At 38.6% G+C, this 20,124-nt stretch overlaps 1 protein-coding gene and 1 pseudogene across 6 annotated transcripts; one reads left to right on the top strand and one right to left on the bottom strand.

Annotated features, from left to right (window-relative positions):
- The window catches only part of LOC122050860, a 2,159-nt pseudogene extending 1,773 nt beyond the window's left edge, over positions 1–386 (top strand).
- A 2,811-nt stretch (positions 387–3,197) lies between these two features.
- On the bottom strand, positions 3,198–13,996 carry LOC122053195 (nucleobase-ascorbate transporter 5-like). 6 transcript variants are annotated; one of them, XM_042615132.1, is made up of 12 exons: positions 13,628–13,996; positions 6,058–6,230; positions 5,838–5,907; positions 4,716–4,810; positions 4,560–4,608; positions 4,394–4,469; positions 4,233–4,292; positions 3,970–4,154; positions 3,800–3,896; positions 3,654–3,740; positions 3,519–3,576; positions 3,198–3,435 (listed from the first exon to the last, which is right to left on the bottom strand). In XM_042615132.1, exons 4-11 carry the CDS (start codon positions 4,720–4,722, stop codon positions 3,520–3,522), a joined length of 618 nt encoding a protein of 205 aa, XP_042471066.1. In that variant the 5' UTR covers positions 4,723–4,810; positions 5,838–5,907; positions 6,058–6,230; positions 13,628–13,996; the 3' UTR covers positions 3,198–3,435; position 3,519. The 6 variants fall into 6 exon arrangements, with proteins under 6 accessions (XP_042471066.1, XP_042471065.1, XP_042471062.1 ...); XM_042615131.1 differs by having other exon boundaries at positions 5,813–5,907; positions 13,628–13,995; XM_042615128.1 differs by having other exon boundaries at positions 4,716–5,122; positions 13,628–13,992.
- Between the last annotated feature and the right edge of the window lie 6,128 nt (positions 13,997–20,124).

Below are 20,124 nucleotides of genomic sequence, written 5' to 3'. Positions count from 1 at the left end.
ATTCCATTTTGGTAGTTATTTTCCATTTCAGTTGGAAAATGCAGTCGGATGTTTGGGGTACTATAAGTGATCAAGGAGTAGTAACTCATATTACAGGAGGAAACTTTGCGCAGAGTTCCATTACTATTAATGGGTGGCTCCGAGATTTCTTATGGGCACAAGCATCTCAGATAATTCAATCTTATGGTTCTTCATTATCTGCATATGGTCTTTTTTTCTTGGGTGCTCATTTTGTATGGGCTTTCAGTTTAATGTTTCTATTCAGCGGCCGTGGTTATTGGCAAGAACTCATTGAATCCATCGTTTGGGCTCATAACAAATTACAAGTTGCTCCTGCTACTCAGCCTAGAGCCTTGAGCATTGTACAAGGACGTGCTGTAGGATAATGGCTAGGAGGATTTGAATGCTCCTGCCACAACATGGGCATTCTTCTTAGCAAGAATTATTGCAGTAGGATAATGGCTAGGAGGATTTGAAAGACATTATGAGATTAAGATTTCCGAGGTTTAGCCAAGGCTTAGCTCAGGACCCCACCACTCGTCGTATTTGGTTTGGTATTGCTACCGCACATGACTTCGAGAGTCATGATGATATTACTGAGGAACGTCTTTATCAGAATATTTTTGCTTCTCACTTTGGTCAGTTAGCAATAATTTTTCTATGGACGTCTGGAAATCTCTTTCATGTAGCTTGACAAGGAAATTTTGAGTCATGGATACAAGAGCCATTACATATAAGACCCATTGCTCATGCAATTTGGGATCCTCATTTTGGTCAACCAGCTGTGGAAGCTTTTACTCGAGGAGGTGCTACTGGTCCAGTGAATATCGCTTATTCCAGTGTTTATCAGTGGTGGTGTAAAGGTATTCATATTACAAATCTCACTGGAACTGTTCGTTTTTTATCAAAAGCCTCTGATTTAGTTTTTGATGCGACAAGTAAGGGAAGAACCTTCTTAATTGTTGGTACCAAAAATAAAACAACAGATTCAGTAGCATCGGCTGCAATAAGAGCCCGGTGTCATTATGTTAATAAAAAATGGTTTGGTGGTATGTTAACAAATTGGTCTACTATGGAAACGAGACTTCAAAAGATCAGAGATTTAAGAGCAGAACAAAAGATGGGTAAATTCAACTGTCTTCCCAAAAGAGATGCGGCAGTATTGAAGAGAAAATTATTTACCTTGCAAACATATCTCGGCGATATCAAATATATGACGAGGTTGCCTGATATTGTGATCATAGTTGATCAGCAAGAAGAATATACGGCTCTTCGAGAGTGTGTAATTTTGGGTATTCCGACGATTTGTTTAATTGATACAAATTGTGACCCGAATCTCGCAGATATTTTGATTCCATCCAACGATGATGCCCCTATTTCACTCCGATAGTATTATGGATCGGGATCGATGCAGAGGAAATGAATGCATTTCTATTCTATAAATAAGGAAGTGTAATAAACATAACATTGAATCATGCCACATCACTTATTTTATTCTATGGGATCTTACGGAGCATGTTCATGCATAACATCATTCAGGTATGATCATGGAAAAGGCTCTCCTCAAGCGAACCGGCCTATCCTCTACTACATAAGTACACAAAGGGCTTACATGATGGTTGGATGCGGAGACACATTTGGTTGTGAATTCATTCCAAATCACCCTTACGACTTCCCTATGAACAAAATTAATTTAATTTAATATTATAATTATCTTAGGTAAAAAAAATATTTTTTAATATTGTCGGTCTAAAATATTTATAGAAGCTTCTTTGATCATAGTATTATCAATTATAAGATGTGAGACTAAAGAAAACGATATTTTTTTATATATAAAATAACTAGAGAAAATTAATAATGAGAAAAAATCATAATAATATGCCGCAGCTGAGTCTCGAACTCTAGATCACTGATTGTTTCGCTTGTGGAATTACTAATAAACATTGAAATTATTTTTAGTATGAATAGAAAAAAGGATATTAATGTAAATTAAATTTAAGCTTCACCAAAATTAGTTTGTAAAGGGAGAAAATTTTTAATAAAATAGTAAGAAATAACACTCCATACCGGATAATATTACTAATTTCATCGGCTCGAAGGGTTGCCATTAGCGTTTCTTTATTCTTTTTAGGATGGAAAAAAATAATGCCTAAATTAGAAACTAAGGTTAATGTAATATTTTTTTTCAAAATTACCTCTTCTCAAGTTTTACACAATTATAGCTATGATTTCATATTCACAGTATATAAATTTAAAATTTAATCAATACTAATACATAGGTATTACAATCTCTTTTAAGAAATAAAATATTTTCCACTTACATCATCATGATTTACCTCCCTTGGAATTGAATGGGAAATGAGATGTGAGTGGGTCACCTTGGGCACATATAATGCATAACTATTATAATATGAATACTTTATCTTTAACCATATTAAGTAATATTATCTTGTAGCAATACTTTCACTCTTATGACTAATTAATAATGATATGATCAATAAATTAAATAAATTATAAGTATTAATCAATATTATATTATAGTAGTTGTAAATTAATGACCTATTTTTCTGCCCACTTGATTTCTTCTTTTCCAAAAGGCTTGATCAACCTCCCAACTTGTAAGATTTGATGCCCTGAAATGTAACACAGATTAGCGCTTGGGCTAGTTTGCTAGTATAGCCCCTCCAATGTTTAACTTTGTCACTAGAAGAAGTGGGTCAGGAGAGAACACTACAACAAAAAAGCTAATAGACAACGCTTTTAAAGCGTTGTCTTTGTGCCTGAAAAAGCGTTGTTAAAGACACTGTTGTTAAAAGTCTGCTCAACGACAACGCTTTTAAAGCGTTGTCGTTTGTACCAAAGACAACGCTTTTGCAACGCTTTAAAAGCGTTGTCGTTTTATGCAAAGGCAATGTTTTGCAACGCTTTTAAAGCGTTGTTGTTTTTTTACAAAGACAACACTTTTTGCAACGCTTTAAAAGCGTTGTCCTTTTAAAGAAAAAAAATTATTTAAAAATCATTATTTTTATATTTACGAAACTATTATTTTTCTTTTACCATGTCTAGATTCGAATTTTACATATAATCAACTCAGTTAATGATTTCAAACTCATCAAAATAATAGAAATCTGACGTTGAAGTAATATTAGTAATTAATTACAAGAGAAGCTAGTAAATATTAAAATTAACACTAATTATGTTTCAAAGTATATAGTGATATTCACATATAAAACAAAAGAGCACAAAAAATCTGTTTTGAACAGCTACAATCTGTTTAGCCAACAATCAGTTTACTGAATACTGAATACTAAAATAGCCAACAATCTGTTTACTCAAAATAGTACAGTAGTTACTGAATCCAGACGCTTAATATACTGATCAATTACTGAATCCAGACGCTCCTTAGTGTACTGATCTCGACTGTCCTGTATCCACCTACAAAAATAGCAATAATATGTTTCAAGTCCATCCAGCAAAACCCCAATTCCCTAGTAGTAAACAAATACAAACTCCAATTCCCTAGTGTACTGATCCGTTTAGTGTTCCAAATATCCCATCCAGCAAAACTCCAATTCCCTAGTAGTAAACAAAAGATACAAGTGATGCAGATAAAAGAAAGTTTTCAGAAAAATGATTAGAGAAAGATTTAACACCTGCCATCCAACACCTCGACTTAAAACTGATGGTGGGACTTGTGTGGCACTTGCAAGCCTTGAAACAGCTATAAAACCTCCAGTCGACTGCAATGCTTCATAAAATCATGATCTAACAAAGGGAGGAGAAGATGGAGACGAGGTACCTCTACAAGAGCAACAAATGAAGCAACCATCATGGCAAAAGCTTCACCAGCATCAAAAGTTGGAGTCCCCCATTGAAAAGGGTAGGGGATTCTTATCCTGCCGGCATCATTAACAATCGAGTGGATTACATGAAAATAAAGACGTTAAATATGTATATATTGTACATTACCATGGAGATGCTCCGATGAGCCCAGACCGGTCGGTACGACAGTGAAGTTGAGTTCTTCTAGGTGCATGTCTATATGCACCTCCCAGAGTGAGGATCAAGGCAAAAAGCCATACAATTCCAACCGAGATTATGAGTGCAAACAGTTCGACAACATGCTTCCTTGATTGCATTGCATGTGGAATATACTGAAAAAATATTGAAGAACAATGAATCATTCATTAGTTAGCAAAGATCTAAATTTGTTTTTCCTTGTTTTCTACTACCTGTGAAAGTATTATGAGCAGTATTAGCTGCGGAAGTCCAATTTCTATACATTTTGCAACCTGTGACCATGAAACATGTATCATTAAGAATTTTACAACAACCAAAAAAAAAAAAAAAAGAAATACAATTGTTCGTGAACTCTCAACAGAGGAAATCTTACTGCATGAAATCCATGTTGGTAGAGGCCAAAGCCAACCAGAGCAACCAGTGGTGCAGCCGAAAGAGGACTCAGTAATCTACATCAAATTTACATCGATATGATCTTTAAAGTTAATTATATCGAGATAGCGAAAAAAGAAAGGAGAAAATTGTAGTTGATACTGAACCTTACTACAAGGCGCCATAGGCCACTAAAGCCTAGTATGATCTGCGCAGCTGAGGCAGCAATGACATAAATCAATACAAACTCATGGAAGAAAATGCTATAGACATAGTGATCGTTAGAGCCTCATTCAAAAGGATAGCTTTAAACTAGAACTGACCTGTCATTCCAAGCACTGCTGAAGTTGCAGCTTAAAATCAGTAAGGCCTTCGTGTGTTTTAGAATTTCATCTTCAAGAAGGTGATCAGAGTTTTCCTGAGCAGATGCATTGCAAAAGGCACCTTTGTTCAGTGTTAAGTTGATAGATGGTTTATATCTTCTAGATGCGTACATATATGCATGCGAGCAGCAATGTACAAATGAGATAGCACATCAGTGGAGATTGCCAATTTATTATTTCTGTTCCAGAAATTTTTTTTGTCATATTGAACTGTATTCAACTCTGCTATATTAGTCTCTAGACTAACATCAACCAACTGAATAGGAGTGCACTGGTCAAGAGAAGAACCACTTAAATCCTGATCTAGTGAAGCAAACTGAGATGGGCCCAAGAAACCTATTTCATCACTGCAATAAACAGAAAATCCAAAAAGCGAGATCATTTAAAAAGTCAGATCATAACTTAAATGAATAGAAGAATAATTATTTATTATTGCTTTAAATGACACAAATGAAGAAGCATATGAGAAACCAAAGAGCTTGAATAGTCATTATATGATACACAAACCAATATCCCATGAACCTTTCTTACAAAAATATTGTTTTAAAATTAAAAGAAAAAATATTTAAAGAAATGAAAAGATGGTTGCAAGATCAAAGAAAAGCAAATATTTCAATGGTGATGCTGAGGTGAGCTTTTCTATCATGGTAAAGTTGCTCCTGCAGAACCTAGTTTCAATAAAAGAATTACTCATTCTAGTAGCCTTTTTTTTAAATCTTTCATATGGCCATATGGGTGCTGCTGTATCTTAACAACTTACTAAATCAGTGGGCAATGAAGCATATCTTGTAGAATTGGATCTGTAAAACATTCAGAGAGCTATTCCAGAATTTTTCTCTCGTCTTAGGAAGCCCTTATTGGCTCTAATGTAATCAAACTACCTCCTCCATCAGTTAGAGAACTTTAATATGGGCCCATGTGAAGAATCTTCATGAATCTTGATATAATTGGGAACATAATTTGGTATGGGAAAAACAAAAAGGAAACTACAAAATGCATATATTTTCATAAAGGAAAATGGAACTTAGCAGGCTCACATGAGTTTATCTCCTTCCAATATACCTTCAAATTGCTCCAGTAGAGACATTTCACTTCCTCGTGAGAAACTTGAATCCTTTTCCATTTTCAGTATCTAGAAGATGGAAAAAGAAGTAAGCCAAATTATATTGATTCATCAAAGAAACAATTGTAAAGGCTGAAAACAGAGAGATAATTTGTCTATTCAATTTTCTAATTTTAACAAACAAAATATCAGGACCGCGATGAACTTAGTGTTGCTTACACAGTGTGCATTCAGGGAGAAAGGAAGAGAAGGGGAAGAAGAGAAATGAGGGGAGGAGAGAAAGGAGGGAAGGGAGAGGGAGGGAGAGGAAAAAAGAGGGAGAAAGTTGTGTATTCGGATGAAAATAGGGAAAGAATGGAAGGAGGAAAAAGGCCTCTGCTGCACACTGCCCTCTGAAGTATTGGTGCAACATCCCTCAGGTCAAGGTTGACCTGGTTGACCAAGTTTGAGTCTTGGTTTGAGTTTTGATGTTTGACAATGCAAGGTTGATTGAAGAAGAGTCAAGTAGGTCAAGGATGACCGGATACTTGACTGGGAAGTCCTAACTGGGATGTTAGGCAGGAGGAAAATCCTGGTGAGTGAAGCCAGGTGAAAGACCTAGTGAGTGAAGCTAGGCAATTGGGAAGTCCTAGTGAGTGAAGCTAGGCAGGAGAAAAATCCTGGTGAGTGAAGCCAGGTGAAAGACCTAGTGAGTGAAGCTAGGCAATTGGGAAAGTCCTAGTGAGTGAAGCTAGACAGGAGAAAAATCCTGGTGAGTGAAGCCAGGTGAAAGACCTAGTGAGTAAAGCTAGGCAATTGGGAAAGTCCTGGTGAGTGAAGCCAGGCAAGAGAAATCCAGAAGGGTCAAGGTTGACCAGACATCTGGTGAGAGTCCAAGTAGGTCAAAGGGATTGACCGGATACTTGGCACGAGAAAGAAAAGTCCAAGTAGGTCAGAGGGACTGACCGGATACTTGGCAAGAAGAGAAAAGTCCAAGTGGGTCAAAGGGATTGACCAGACACTTGGTGAGAGAGTCCTAGCCGGTCAAGGGTGACCGGATGCTAGGTCTTATGTACCAACAAGTCATGGTTGACTAGATGTTGGTTTAGGGGGCTTTGGACTTGGTTTTGGGCAAAAACCAAGGTTTGGATTGATCCGTGGATTGATCCAGCAGGTTTGGATTGATCCGTGGATTGATCCAGCAGGTTTGGATCGATCCGTGGATCGATCCAGCAGATCTGGATCGATCAGTGGATCGATCCAGAAGATTTGGATCGATCCGCCGATCGATCCGGTGAGTCCCCGCGAACAGTCGGATCGATCCGTGGATCGATCAGAGGTCCCAATCGATCGGTGGATCGATTGGGACGCTGCTGCCTGCGCTAAGGGCTGGATCGATCCGTGGATCGATCCGCATGCTAGCTGAGGCGCTCTGGATCGATCCGTGGATCGATCCAAAGCCTCCCCGATCGATTGGGAGCAATCCAATCGATTGGGATTCGACCGTTGGCGTCGTTTATAGCTGTTGGCGTGCGATTCCTTCGGCAGAACTTCACCGTTTCATCTCAGATCTTCGCCAGCTCCTCCACAGCACTCTCAAAGCTCGTGATCGCCAGTTCTTGAAGGTTCTTGGAAGCTCTCCGAGTCAAGAGGCGGATCAAAGGCAAGAAGAGAAGCTAGGGTTAGGGTTTTCTGCATTCATTGTAAGCTTTGTGCTTGTATTTTGTTTCCCTTTCCTTCTTCTTGTACCGAGAGTCTTGTAGGGCTTCTCCGCCCTCGGTAGTTACTGAAAAGGAGTGTTTCATAGTGGAGGGTGCGTGCGTGGTGTGGATCCTTGGATTAGTCACCTCCTTTGGAGGTGGATACCAAGTAAAATCCTAGTGTTAGCGTGGTTGTATTTGTTTCTGTATTTTCCGCTGCATATTCTTGAAGAAACAAGCAACGCCAAGCAACGCCGAGCAACGCCAAGCACCGAGCGAACGCGACGAGCTATTCACCCCCCCCCCCTCTAGCTACTTTTGGTCCTAACAAGTGGTATTAGAGCGAGGTTTCTCTTCACCGGAATCACCGCCGGAAGGGGCAAACATATCAAGAAAAGCTAGAGGGTGAAGAAGTTGGGGCAAATTCTTCAAGTTCAAGACTTTATCAAGCTCAACTTCAAGATGCAATTCCAAGATGGGCTTGGATTTGACACAAGGGTGGCTCCACCATACACTTCTACGAGTTTCGATTCTTGGAAATCAAGAATCGAAAATTTTCTTATGATGGAGATAGAGCAATGGTTTGCTCTAATGGAAGGCTTCAAGGCTCCAAGAAATTCAAAGGGCAAAGTTCTAAAGAAAAGCAAATGGAGCCCGGAGCAAGTCCAAAGGTGCGAGGCAAATGACAAAGTGACCAAGCTTTTGGTCAATTTATTGCCAAGCACCATTCTTTGTAAAATTGGAGAATTTGAAGATGCAAAGGAACTTTGGAGCAAATTGGCTAAGCTTCATGAAGAGATCCCCTCCACTGTACAAGATAATGAAGAATCCAGAGAGGGTGACTCTTTGGAGCAAGACCAAGAGGAGGACTCCGAGGTTGAGAGATACTCAATCTCCGAAGAAGAGGAAATCCAAGAAGCTTCATCCTCAAGGGAATGCAACGAAGGGAACAAGGAGGGAGCATACTCCTTGTTTCATATTCAAGATGATGAAGCCTCCACTTCTAGGATTGAGGGGGAGCAATCCTTGGTGACGCCGGATCAAGAAGAAGGAGAAGCTTCTACATCCGGGTCAAGTGAAGAAGAAGAAGATGGTGCCACCTCCGAAATTCAAGAAATATCAAATGGAGGAGCAAGTGCCATCCCTATACAAGAAGGTATAAATGTTTCAATTAAAAATAAAAATCATATAATATGTTTTGAGTGTAGGGAAAGTGGGCACTACAAGAGCAAATGCCCTAAATTGGCCAAGAAGAAGGGCCAAGTGGCACAAAAGGGCAAGGAGAAGCCCAAGGAGACCATCCCCGGAACAAAGAAGAGCAAGGAGCACATCGTGTGCTTCTCTTGCAATCAAAAGGGGCATTACCGAAGTCAATGCCCTAAGAGGAAGAAGGTGGTCAAGGCTCATGGAGGAAGCTCTAGTCAAGGGGGAGCCTCTAAGGTAAAGAAGAAGGTAACATTTATTGAGCCTACTCCTTTACATTATGGTAAAAAGCATGATAGTTCAAATTTATATCATTTTAATGCTATTTACCATGAAAATAGAAAGCATGATAGCGTTAAAGAAAAACATATAGCTTTTCATGCTAAAACTACTACACCTAAGGCTAGGATTGTAGGTAAAAATCTAGGCGAAAACTCTAAGGATTTTAGATACAAGCCTAGAAACAAAAATGCTCATGGGTCAAATACTAAGGACTTAGTGAGAGAAAATCAAGTCTTGAGGTCAAGACTTGATAAAATGGAAAAGACCCTAAAAAGTATGGAAAATATCCTAAAAGGGCAAAATGAGCATAGCCTAGGTCTGGGAGCACATAGGTCATCTAATGGCCATAGAGGTTTGGGATACAAACCCAAGGCTAAGAAGGATGTGCCCTCTTACCATAGGGTTCCATATAGTTATGGAACAAACCCTAGGTCTCGTGGTCAAGTCAAAAATACTAGAGAAGTCATCCCTAAGAGTATTTTTGCAACAAATGTGACTAAGACTTCTAAGAAGTCAAAGAAGGTCACAAAGAAGGTCACAAGGAAAGAAATCCCTAGAGTTGACCTAGAAAAAGTGACCAAGGCTTCTAAGAAGCAAAACAAGGTCACTAGGAAGGTATCTAGGGAGGTTATCCCTAGTGAATACCTAGAGCATCCAAGGAGCACCAATAGATTTTGGGTTCCTAGGAGCATCTTCTCTACCCCATAGATGGGTTAGAGAGTGTCAACTCCGATTAGAAGGGTAGTTAACCCAACTTTGAGGAAATTGACACTCAAGGAGCATTTTCAAGGTTGTGTTAACCTTTGAAAATGAAATGGAATTATTATTTACTCCTTGAAAGAGTAAAATGTGCCTAATGGTGGAAGAATTGATTTTAATCTTAAATGGCACATATTGGGAAATTCATAAGAACTATCAAGTTGAGATTTTGGTATGTTCTTAGGCAATTTAAGGCAATCCGGGCCTTAATTTAAAAGTGCTACTCTTGTGGAAAAATAGAATATGCCAACATTTGAGGAATATGCTTAATTTCAATTGGTATAAATTAATCAAGGGAATTAGAAATGCAAACTTAGGCTTTGGCATTTTCTTGAAGCACTTTAGGGCAATCTAGGTTTAAGTTGTAAGTTTAGCTAAGGTTTTAAGGATACTTAGATAGTTAATCTAGGTATATTTTATTAATGCTAAATCTTGCCATGATTGTTTGCCCATCATATGCCATGACATCAAGTCTATTTTTGCATTCATGTTTTATTATGAAAAAAAAAAATACAAAAATACAATGTCATGACATTCATACATCATGTAGTTATAGGATATTTTCTTTTGAAAAGTAGTTCATTTTGATGTATGCCATAACATTATCATGCATTAAGTTTAATTCCTTGTAATTAAGGACAAATGACATTTAACAACACTTATTAACAAGTGACATCCTAGGTGGATGTCTAATATCTCTAAAAATGCCTAGATAGATATGCATGATCCCTAGAATAGAGCAAAACCAAATTTTACATCTCACAAAGACCTATAAGATGACTTGTATGTGTTTTGTCCACAATAGATACAAGTGAGATGTTAGGATGATGAACAAAACTCAACATGTTGATTTAGTGCATTCTTTTGAGTTTTAGGTTCATCAAAACACATAGTTATGTATATTCCCATCATTGGGAAAGCTAATGTACAAGTCATGTGCATTAAGCCCAAGGAATGTGATGGGATATTGGTTTTGAAAATTGTTTTAAAAGACTTTTGGAAAACCTTGGTGAAGGCTATCTTTTGATAGTAATCACCATTGAATAGTTAGACACAAACATGAAGAAAACGCTAAAGTTTTAGCAAGTTTTCAAGCTTGTGTCAATCTTTGAAGATATGATATATTTTCATAGAAAACTATTTTTCCATGATAAAGTATGCCCTAAATAATGTCTACACGAAATTTCATGATTTTTAGATTTTTGTAGAATTTTCTAGGGGTTTCTGAAGTTGGCTGAATTTGAAATTCAGCAACTATCAGAGCTCCGATCGATCCATGGATCGATTGGAGTGTCTGAATCGATCAGTGGATCGACTCAGAAGGTAATTCTAGCGAGCAAAAGCTTGCTGGATCGATCAGCCGATCGATCCAAGAAGACTGAATCGATCGGTGGATCGATTCAGCAGGGTTCAATCGATTGGAACCCAACTCCAATCGATCGAAGATGCTGATTTTGGCTGGGAAAGCTTATTTTCAGCATTTTGAACCTATTTTAGTCTAGGTAACCATTCCAAACCCCTGAAAATACATTTGTATACATAAAAAGGGTGTTTTCGTGTGGAAAACAAGGATGGATTGGTTAAGGAAGGCTAAGTTGAAGTTTAGGTTGAGGTTTGTTTCAAATTTTGAATATTTGAACCTCAAAACTTCTAAATTTGGGTTTCCTAAAGTTTTGGGGATTCCAAGTCATTGTTGGTGCAATGACAGAAGTTACCACCATGTCTTTAGGGGGAGGGACTCTTTAAAGACATGAAAATTATTTTTCATGAACCTTGGAAGGTGGTCAACCTTCCGTTAAGAACATGCTCAAGGTTGAGCGTTTGAACTTTAATGGGGAGTGGATATCCTCATTGTTCAAGTGGCTTTAAGTGGATAATGCTCAAGGATGGGCATTTGCCTACATTGGAGGAGAATGTAGGGTTAAGGTTAATGAAGGGTATGGGACCTTCATTATTGTGTTGGTCACAACGAGTGAAGTTGTGAACAACGATGAGCAACTCTTCAGGGGGAGAGTTTTCAACAATGGGGCATTTGTTGAAGAGTGCCCAAAAATTGAGGCACGGGTTGATGTGTGCTCAAAGATGGTTTGATGTGTGCCAATAGGGGGAGAATGAAAGGGAGTAAGTTGGTTTGATGTGTGCCAATTGGGCATTACCTAGTGGCATGAAGAAGGTTTAGGCTATGGGATTAGCCTAACTTACATGTGGTATTGTAAGTGATAGTGTTGGTATTGTCAAACATCAAAAAGGGGGAGATTGTTGGTGCAACATCCCTCAGGTCAAGGTTGACCTGGTTGACCAAGTTTGAGTCTTGGTTTGGGTTTCGATGTTTGACAATGCAAGGTTGATTGAAGAAGAGTCAAGTAGGTCAAGGATGACCGGATACTTGACTGGGAAGTCCTAACTGGGATGTTAGGCAGAAGGAAAATCCTGGTGAGTGAAGCCATGTGAAAGACCTAGTGAGTGAAGCTAGGCAATTGGGAAGTCCTAGTGAGTGAAGCTAGGCAGGAGAAAAATCCTGGTGAGTGAAGCCAGGTGAAAGACCTAGTGAGTGAAGCTAGGCAATTGGGAAAGTCCTAGTGAGTGAAGCTAGGCAGGAGAAAAATCCTGGTGAGTGAAGCCAGGTGAAAGACCTAGTGAGTGAAGCTAGGCAATTGGGAAAGTCCTGGTAAGTGAAGCCAGGCAAGAGAAATCCAGAAGGGTCAAGGTTGACCAGACATCTGGTGAGAGTCCAAGTAGGTCAAAGGGATTGACCGGATACTTGGCACGAGAAAGAAAAGTCCAAGTAGGTCAGAGGGACTGACCGGATACTTGGCAAGAAGAGAAAAGTCCAAGTGGGTCAAAGGGATTGACCAGACACTTGGTGAGAGAGTCCTAGCCGGTCAAGGGTGACCGGATGCTAGGTCTTATGTACCAACAAGTCATGGTTGACTAGATGTTGGTTTAGGGGGCTTTGGACTTGGTTTTGGGCAAAAACCAAGGTTTGGATTGATCCGTGGATTGATCCAGCAGGTTTGGATTGATCCGTGGATTGATCCAGCAGGTTTGGATCGATCCGTGGATTGATCCAGCAGATCTGGATCGATCAGTGGATCGATCCAGAAGATTTGGATCGATCCGCCGATCGATCCGGTGAGTCCTTGCGAACAGAACCCCTCTGGATCGATCCGTGGATCGATCCAGAGGTCCCAATCGATCAGTGGATCGATTGGGACGCTGCTGCTTCGCGCGATAAGCGCTGGATCGATCCGTGGATCGGGGCACAGAGGCGCTCTGGATCGATCCGTGGATTGATCCAAAGCCTCCCCGATCGATTGGGAGCAATCCAATCGATTGGGATTCGACCGTTGGCGTCGTTTATAGCTGTTGGCGTGCGATTCCTTCGGTAGAACTTCACCGTTTCATCTCAGATCTTCGCCAGCTCCTCCACAGCACTCTCAAAGCTCGTGATCGCCAGTTCTTGAAGGTTCTTGGAAGCTCTCCGAGTCAAGAGGCGGATCAAAGGCAAGAAGAGAAGCTAGGGTTAGGGTTTTCTGCATTCATTGTAAGCTTTGTGCTTGTATTTTATTTCCCTTTCCTTCTTCTTGTACCGAGAGTCTTGTAGGGCTTCTCCGCCCTCGGTAGTTACCGAAAAGGAGTGTTTCATAGTGGAGGGTGCGTGCGTGGTGTGGATCCTTGGATTAGTCACCTCCTTTGGAGGTGGATACCAAGTAAAATCCTAGTGTTAGCGTGGTTGTATTTGTTTCTGTATTTTCCGCTACATATTCTTGAAGAAACAAGCAACGCCAAGCAACGCCGAGCAACGCCAAGCACCGAGCGAACGCGACGAGCTATTCACCCCCCCTCTAGCTACTTTTGGTCCTAACATGAAGCTCGTCCGTGCCACCCTGAGGCTCGCCTTGCTTCTCAATCCCACCACCTTCCCTCCCTGAGCCACTGCACGTCCCTCCCGAGCTCGCCGACCATCCTCCGCCGCCCGCTCGCCGCCACCTCTCCCGTCTCTACCCTCCCTCCTCGAGCTGCCAAACCTAACTCCCTGGCCGCTACCGAGATCGCCCAAGGCAGTGGCTTCGTGCGGGTATGAGAAAAAAAATCGTATTTCACGCTAGTTGACTCCAAATTGCTTCCGCGGAAACCCTGACGATCTCCAGGAGTACACAGCCTTGTTGACGCCCCGGATTTGGAGGCCGGAGAGGAGTTGGATGGAGAAGGCCGCATGAGATGAGGAGTTGGGAGAAGGGTTCGGGATAAAAAATGATCGGACGATAGAAGTTGGGAGAAGAGTTTGGGTTTTCTACTCCTTACCTAGATCCAACGGTTTGTATTAATCAAGATTTAGATCCAACGGTTTGTATTAATCAAGATTTAGATGAGATTTTAAACATAGACAACACTTTTTAAAAAGCGTTGTCGTAGACACTAAAAATCAGTCTAATAGATAACGCTTTTTACAAAGCATTGTCTTTGACCCGTAAAAATCACTAATAGATAACGGTTTTTAGAAAAGCGTTGTCTATTAATAAGAAAATAATGAAATAGACAACGCTTTTCACTAAAAGCGTTGTTAAAACAAAATAGACAACGCTTTTTATAAAAAGCGTTGTCGTTTAAGTGTTGTAGAATCCCAATTTTCTTGTAGTGGAAGAAGAAAGATGAAGAAGAAAAGAATTGTCTCTGCTTGCGAGAACATGAAAACCAACCTCCTTGTACTTTATCTTTCTTGGTGCTTATATAGATATATGAAGAGAATCTCCACGTCATTTTATACTACAATAAAAATGCTCAAGGTCAACATATTTTATCCATTGTTTTTTTCCTTTAAAAACTATTGTAATTGATACTGTTGTTACAAATACACTAAAACGACAATGATTTTAAAACCGTTGTCTTTGAGCACCATAGATAATAATTTTAAACTGTTATCTTTTAATACTAAAGACAACAGTTTTGTAATATTTAAAAATCGTTGTCAAATTTTAATAGTTAAAAAATCAATTCATTGTACAAACAGTACACATCATCTATTTACACAACATCTTTTACAAAATTAATTAGTAGGCACATTAACATCTTTAACAATTGTCTTTTACAATACATATACAATGTCTATTTACAATATTATTTTTACAATACACAACATCTTTTATACAAAATCGTTTACAAAATTATATGTACACATAATGTTTACACAACATCTTTTTATAGCTCGTACGCTATTAAACCTAGCTGCATCTTCAGATTTTTTGGACACTTAAACCTACAAAAATAAGAACAAATAATGTTTACCATAAATGAATCAATGACAGCTTAATATGTAGATTTAGGACATAAATTTATTGTCTTGCAATAGTAAACACTACTGCATTGAATTAATATAGAAATTGTAGTATTAATGGTAACAAAAATACTTTAAACATTCATGTACTAAATTATAAAAGTCAATTGGTAAAATTGTAGAATTTTAACCTAGTTTCATCACCTTATTGAGCAACTTCTTGTATACTTTTTTTTTTGTGTGTTCATAACATCTTAGTTAATACATTGAATCATGTGTGATACCTCTCTTATATTAATGGATGTATGCTTAATAATATGCTAAGTTTTGTATTACCTCGCTTATACACGGAATCATGTTGTAGTACCTATCTTGTATTAATTACATAATTGCTAAGTAATCAATCTTGTATTCGTAATATTGTCAATTTTATGCCCATTAGGATATAATGTACATGAACAAAAATTAGATGTATAATAGATTAAAAAATGTATATATGTTATAATGTAATAGTGAAGATATAGGCATGTTAGATATGGTAACTGCACCTGATGGATAAACTATTTTGCGAATTATTGAGAGTTAATAAGTATTAATGTTATTAGTAATTTTCATTGCATCTATTTTTTTCTGTAACATATTTCTAATATTTTAATTTGTTTGATGTAGTTTTATCCCAGATGGTTATCGAGTAGCTACGTGCATCACGTCAAAATTTAAAAATCGATTCAACCTTGCTAGTTCTACATGGAAGCGTGTTGACCATAAGATGAAAGCAATTTTATTATAATGAATTTTTTTATAAGTAATTTTAATTATAAGGTGTTTTTAATCTTTTTATACTAATTTGTGAACTTATTATTGCAAAAAAGATATATATGGCAGGCAAGGTGCGAGGCGACATTTTATGCAACTTGGAACGCAACTTCTACCAATTATATAAAAATATGTTATACAAAGTAAGACAAAAGGGAATAAAGTTATGATATATACCATAGATTATTTGGGATATATGACGAGTTATTTGGGATGCATGACGAGTTATTTGGGATGCAGATAGATGATAGAAAAATGTAATGACAACTCAAGCTAATAGAAACAGTGAGTTAACTGACCCTAGTATCGGATCAACAACGTATACAGCTAGATCTGAATCGATCATTAAGCATGTCTTAGACTTGGTAAGTTTACAAGTAATAAATCTATATAAGAATTATATGATTATCAATGAAGTCTAATAATTTGATTTAATTGCATTCAGTAATATTCAGGAGCATAAGCTATAATAACCACCTACTAGTTGGGAGATATTTATCAAGATACACAAGTCAAGAGATGACACATTTATCGATTGTCGATCGTCAGCATTAGACGTTAGAATATAAACTTGAATATCTTTAATTGTTAACCATGATTACATTTCTTTAATAAATATTTGATAAGAAATTTTTTTAATGTAAATAGGAAAAAATTGTTGGACCCCGTGGTTGTTTTGATGTGATCAACCAAGTTAGTTAGGTCCTGTTTGTTATTGATCCCTGTGTCTAAGTGTACAGGAGTGCAGAAAGTCGAGTGGAAGACGCAGCTAGCGAGAAATACGGCACGGGAGGAAGCCGACGGCCTCAGTGCGTCCGAAGGACGAGAGAACTGCAGAAGAGTACCCCGGTGGGCAAGAAGAATATGCGCGACGTTCGAGGGACGTAAAGCCGGGACGGAAGACTGCTTGAGGAGAAGGCCGAAAATTAGATTCGAGTGAGCCCTATTTCGATTGGCCGAAATCACCCAAGCAAACGAAGCTTCGGAAGTCAAAGAAAAAGAGAAAGCGAGCTGGTAGTGCAGCTCAAGGTGCCTTCATCAAGATTGGAGACGCCTCCACCTTTAAGGTGCCTCAATCAAGTATTGGAGGCGCCTCAAACCTTTGAGGCACCTTCAAGCTTGTTTGAGGCGCCTCAGCCCGGGTCAACTCGACCGTTTGTGCGCGGATAGAACTTTATCCGCTTGACTTGGTTGGAGACACCTTGAACCTTGTTGGAGGCGCCTTGGACCCTCGGGATAGACTTTCCAGGAGCTATATAAAGACCCCTGGAGGTAGGAAATAATCATTCATTCAAGCATTCAACTCTGTGTTCATTCCTAGTAACCTCTGAGCATTCTAAGTGTGTAAAAAGGCTTCTCCGCCTACAGTGAAGGAGTTACTCTAGTGGAGTTGTTCAACCGCCTTGGATTAACAATCGTCTTGGTTGTAACCAAGTTAAATCCTTGTCTCCTCTTTTTTTTTTCTGTTATTTAGTTTTTATATTATTAGTGTTGCATTTTTTAGTTGAAAGCCATGAGAAGGGTATAATCTGATTTTGCAGGCAATTCACCCCTCTCTTACCGTTCTCGCTGTACCAACAAGTGGTATCGGAGTCCGACCTTCTCAGAAGGACTAACCGCCAACTGAAGCACAAAGATCAGGACGATGGCCGGAGCGAACATTCATCCCCCAAAGTTCGACGGAGACTTCGCTACGTGGAAACGCAAAATGGAGATATTTTTTAAGACCGAATTCAACATTCTTTTAATAATGAAATATGGATATACAGCGCCAAAAGACAAAGAAAAATGCAATTGGACGAAGAAGGAGTATGCCGATTGCGTAGCCAACGGAAAGGCGAAATTTCACCTGCTCAGTGTTCTGCCGCCCCAGGAGGTAAGTCGGATCGGAAGCTACGACTCCGCCAAAGACCTTTGGGATAAATTCTTGGAGCTCCACGAGAGCACCTCAGAAGCGAAGCTAGCATGGCGCGACGTCCTCCGGACACAACTAACAAATCTTCGGATGAACAATGGCGAGAAGGTTGCGCAACTCCAAACGAGGATCAAGGAGTTGATAACACAACTGACATATCTAAGCGAAACGGTAACAAACCGAGATTCCATCCGATATGCGTCTTCCCAAGGACTCCAGAGTGGGCGTCCTTAGTAGATGCTTACTTCATCTCTAAGGACTTTGAGGTAAGTAGTTTAGAAAGTTTATTCTCTACCTTCGAACTTCACGAGTCTCGAATTGCAGAGCCTAAAGAAATAGTGAGGTCAAACTTCGACATCGCCTTACAATCCAAGTTAGATGATCCCGACTCCGAAGCTTCAATCGACGAAACCGAAGCAGCGTTACTGGTAAGACATTTCAATAAATTTCTTAAAATTAATAAATTTCGGTCACAGTCGAGAAAGCATCAGCACAACAGAAGGATGGTCCGGTGCTACAATTGCAACGAAGAAGGACACATCAATGATGACTGCCCAAAAATAAAGGAAAAGACAAAAGACAAGGAAAAGGTAAAACACAACTCAAACACCTCCAAGCACAAAATCCTGAAGTCCACGTGGGACGATTTAACGTCCTCCGAATATGAAGTCGAAGCCTTCTCAGAACTAGCGTTGATGGCGAACCACCAACTAGATGAAAAGTCAAGTTTAGAAATGAGTATAGATGAAGGGGGAGGAACATCAGAAGAGGAAAGCTATGATGAAGGGGGAGAATCACAAAGTAAAGTAAGTAAGGTACGTGCTCTAAATCCTAAACAGTCATTTCAATTTATTAAAGCTTTTTTTAAAGACTTAGCTGAATCAGAAAAAGAAATTGCTAACTTAAATAAAATGTTAGATAATTTGAAATCTGAAAATGATAAATTGAAACTTCAAATTTAAAGTTTAAAATCTGATAAATGTTTAAACACTAATATTTTTCAAAAATAAAAAATTAAAGTTTATGGAAAATTAAACTGGTATATAAGAAAGCATCAAAGACAACTTAAACGAATTCCAAGAAATTATATACTCCATAAGTTCTTAAACAATCATGTATGAAGGAACCTATACTGGGTTCCAAAATCTTTGCTAGTTTAAATTATTTTTAAGTTAGGGCTTACAACAAGAAAATTAAACATTACAATTTTTTTATGAGGTTTTATCTAAAGAAATGGTTGTTGCTCCAATAACCAAGAAGGCCCAGTGCCTCGCCACGACCTGAAAACCAAAATATTGAAATAAAATATTTAATTAACTTTCTGGTAAAACATTAAAATTGAAATTAAATAATGCTTTAGAAAGTTTTTCTTTAACATCTTTTTAATTCAACAAAAATATTTCTTGCAGAATTTTTTTTACTTAGGAAAATTGTCTATAATATTTTTTTTTAAAAAAAAATTCTTCTGAAATTAGAACTAAATTAAAATTTTCTTTTTCTTGCCTAAGTTTTAATATAGAAAATTCTTTCAAAATTCTTAGAAAGTTGTTTTACATGACTTAGAAATTTTTCCCGGTTTTTACTATTATCAAAGGGGGAGAGTTTAAGTAACAAGTTTAGGGGGAGTTAGGAAAATTTAAATTCTATTATTGTAATTTAAGTGCTTAAATTGTTAGTTTTGTAATTTTCTTAAAATTACTATTTGTTTTTTTTAACCCTAACTTGAACTTGGTTGACGCACATCAAAAATGGGGAGATTGTTAGACCCCGTGATTGTTTTGATGTGATCAACCAAGTTAGTTAGATCCTGTTTGTTGTTGATCCCTGTGTCTAAGTGTGCAAAAGCTTAGGAGCGCAGGAAGTCGAGCGGAAGACGTAGCTAGCGAGAAGGACGGCACGGGAGGAAGCCGACGGGCTCGGTGCGTCCGAAGAATGAGAGAACTGCGGAAGAGTACACCGGTGGACGAGAAAAACATGTGCAACGTTCGAGGGACATAAAGCCGGGACGGAAGACTGCAAGGAGAAGACCGGAAATTGGGTTCGGGTGAGCCCTATTTCGGTTGGCCAAAATCACCCAAGCAAACGGAGCTTCGGAAGTCAAAGCAAAGGAGAAAGTGAGCTGGAAGTGCAGCTCAAGACACCTTCATCAAGATTGGAGGCGCCTCCACCTTTGAGGCGCCTTAATCAAGCATTGGAGGCCCCTCATGTTAGGATGTATACTAAAAGCCTAGCTTTTGGTATAAACATTTATCTAGAAATAAGAATCACATTGGTCAAATGTCTACATTTATGATAAATGTAGTTGTTCAATTAATTTATATTGTAGATAACATGGTGTGTGGTGTCACACACAGAAG

Source organism: Zingiber officinale, chromosome 3A, assembly GCF_018446385.1.
Source record: "Zingiber officinale cultivar Zhangliang chromosome 3A, Zo_v1.1, whole genome shotgun sequence".
Classification (NCBI taxonomy): domain Eukaryota; kingdom Viridiplantae; phylum Streptophyta; class Magnoliopsida; order Zingiberales; family Zingiberaceae; genus Zingiber; species Zingiber officinale.
This window is presented reverse-complemented; position numbering and strand designations above follow the sequence as displayed.

What these genes read in the sequence shown, in the direction of transcription:
- LOC122053195 (XM_042615132.1), bottom strand. An exon ending in TGCTCATAATACTTTCACAG is followed by an intron (nt 4,155 to 4,232) that starts GTAGTAGAAAAC and finishes ATATTTTTTCAG; the next exon opens with TATATTCCACATGCAATGCA. An exon ending in CTCATCGGAGCATCTCCATG is followed by an intron (nt 3,897 to 3,969) that starts GTAATGTACAAT and finishes TGATGCCGGCAG; the next exon opens with GATAAGAATCCCCTACCCTT.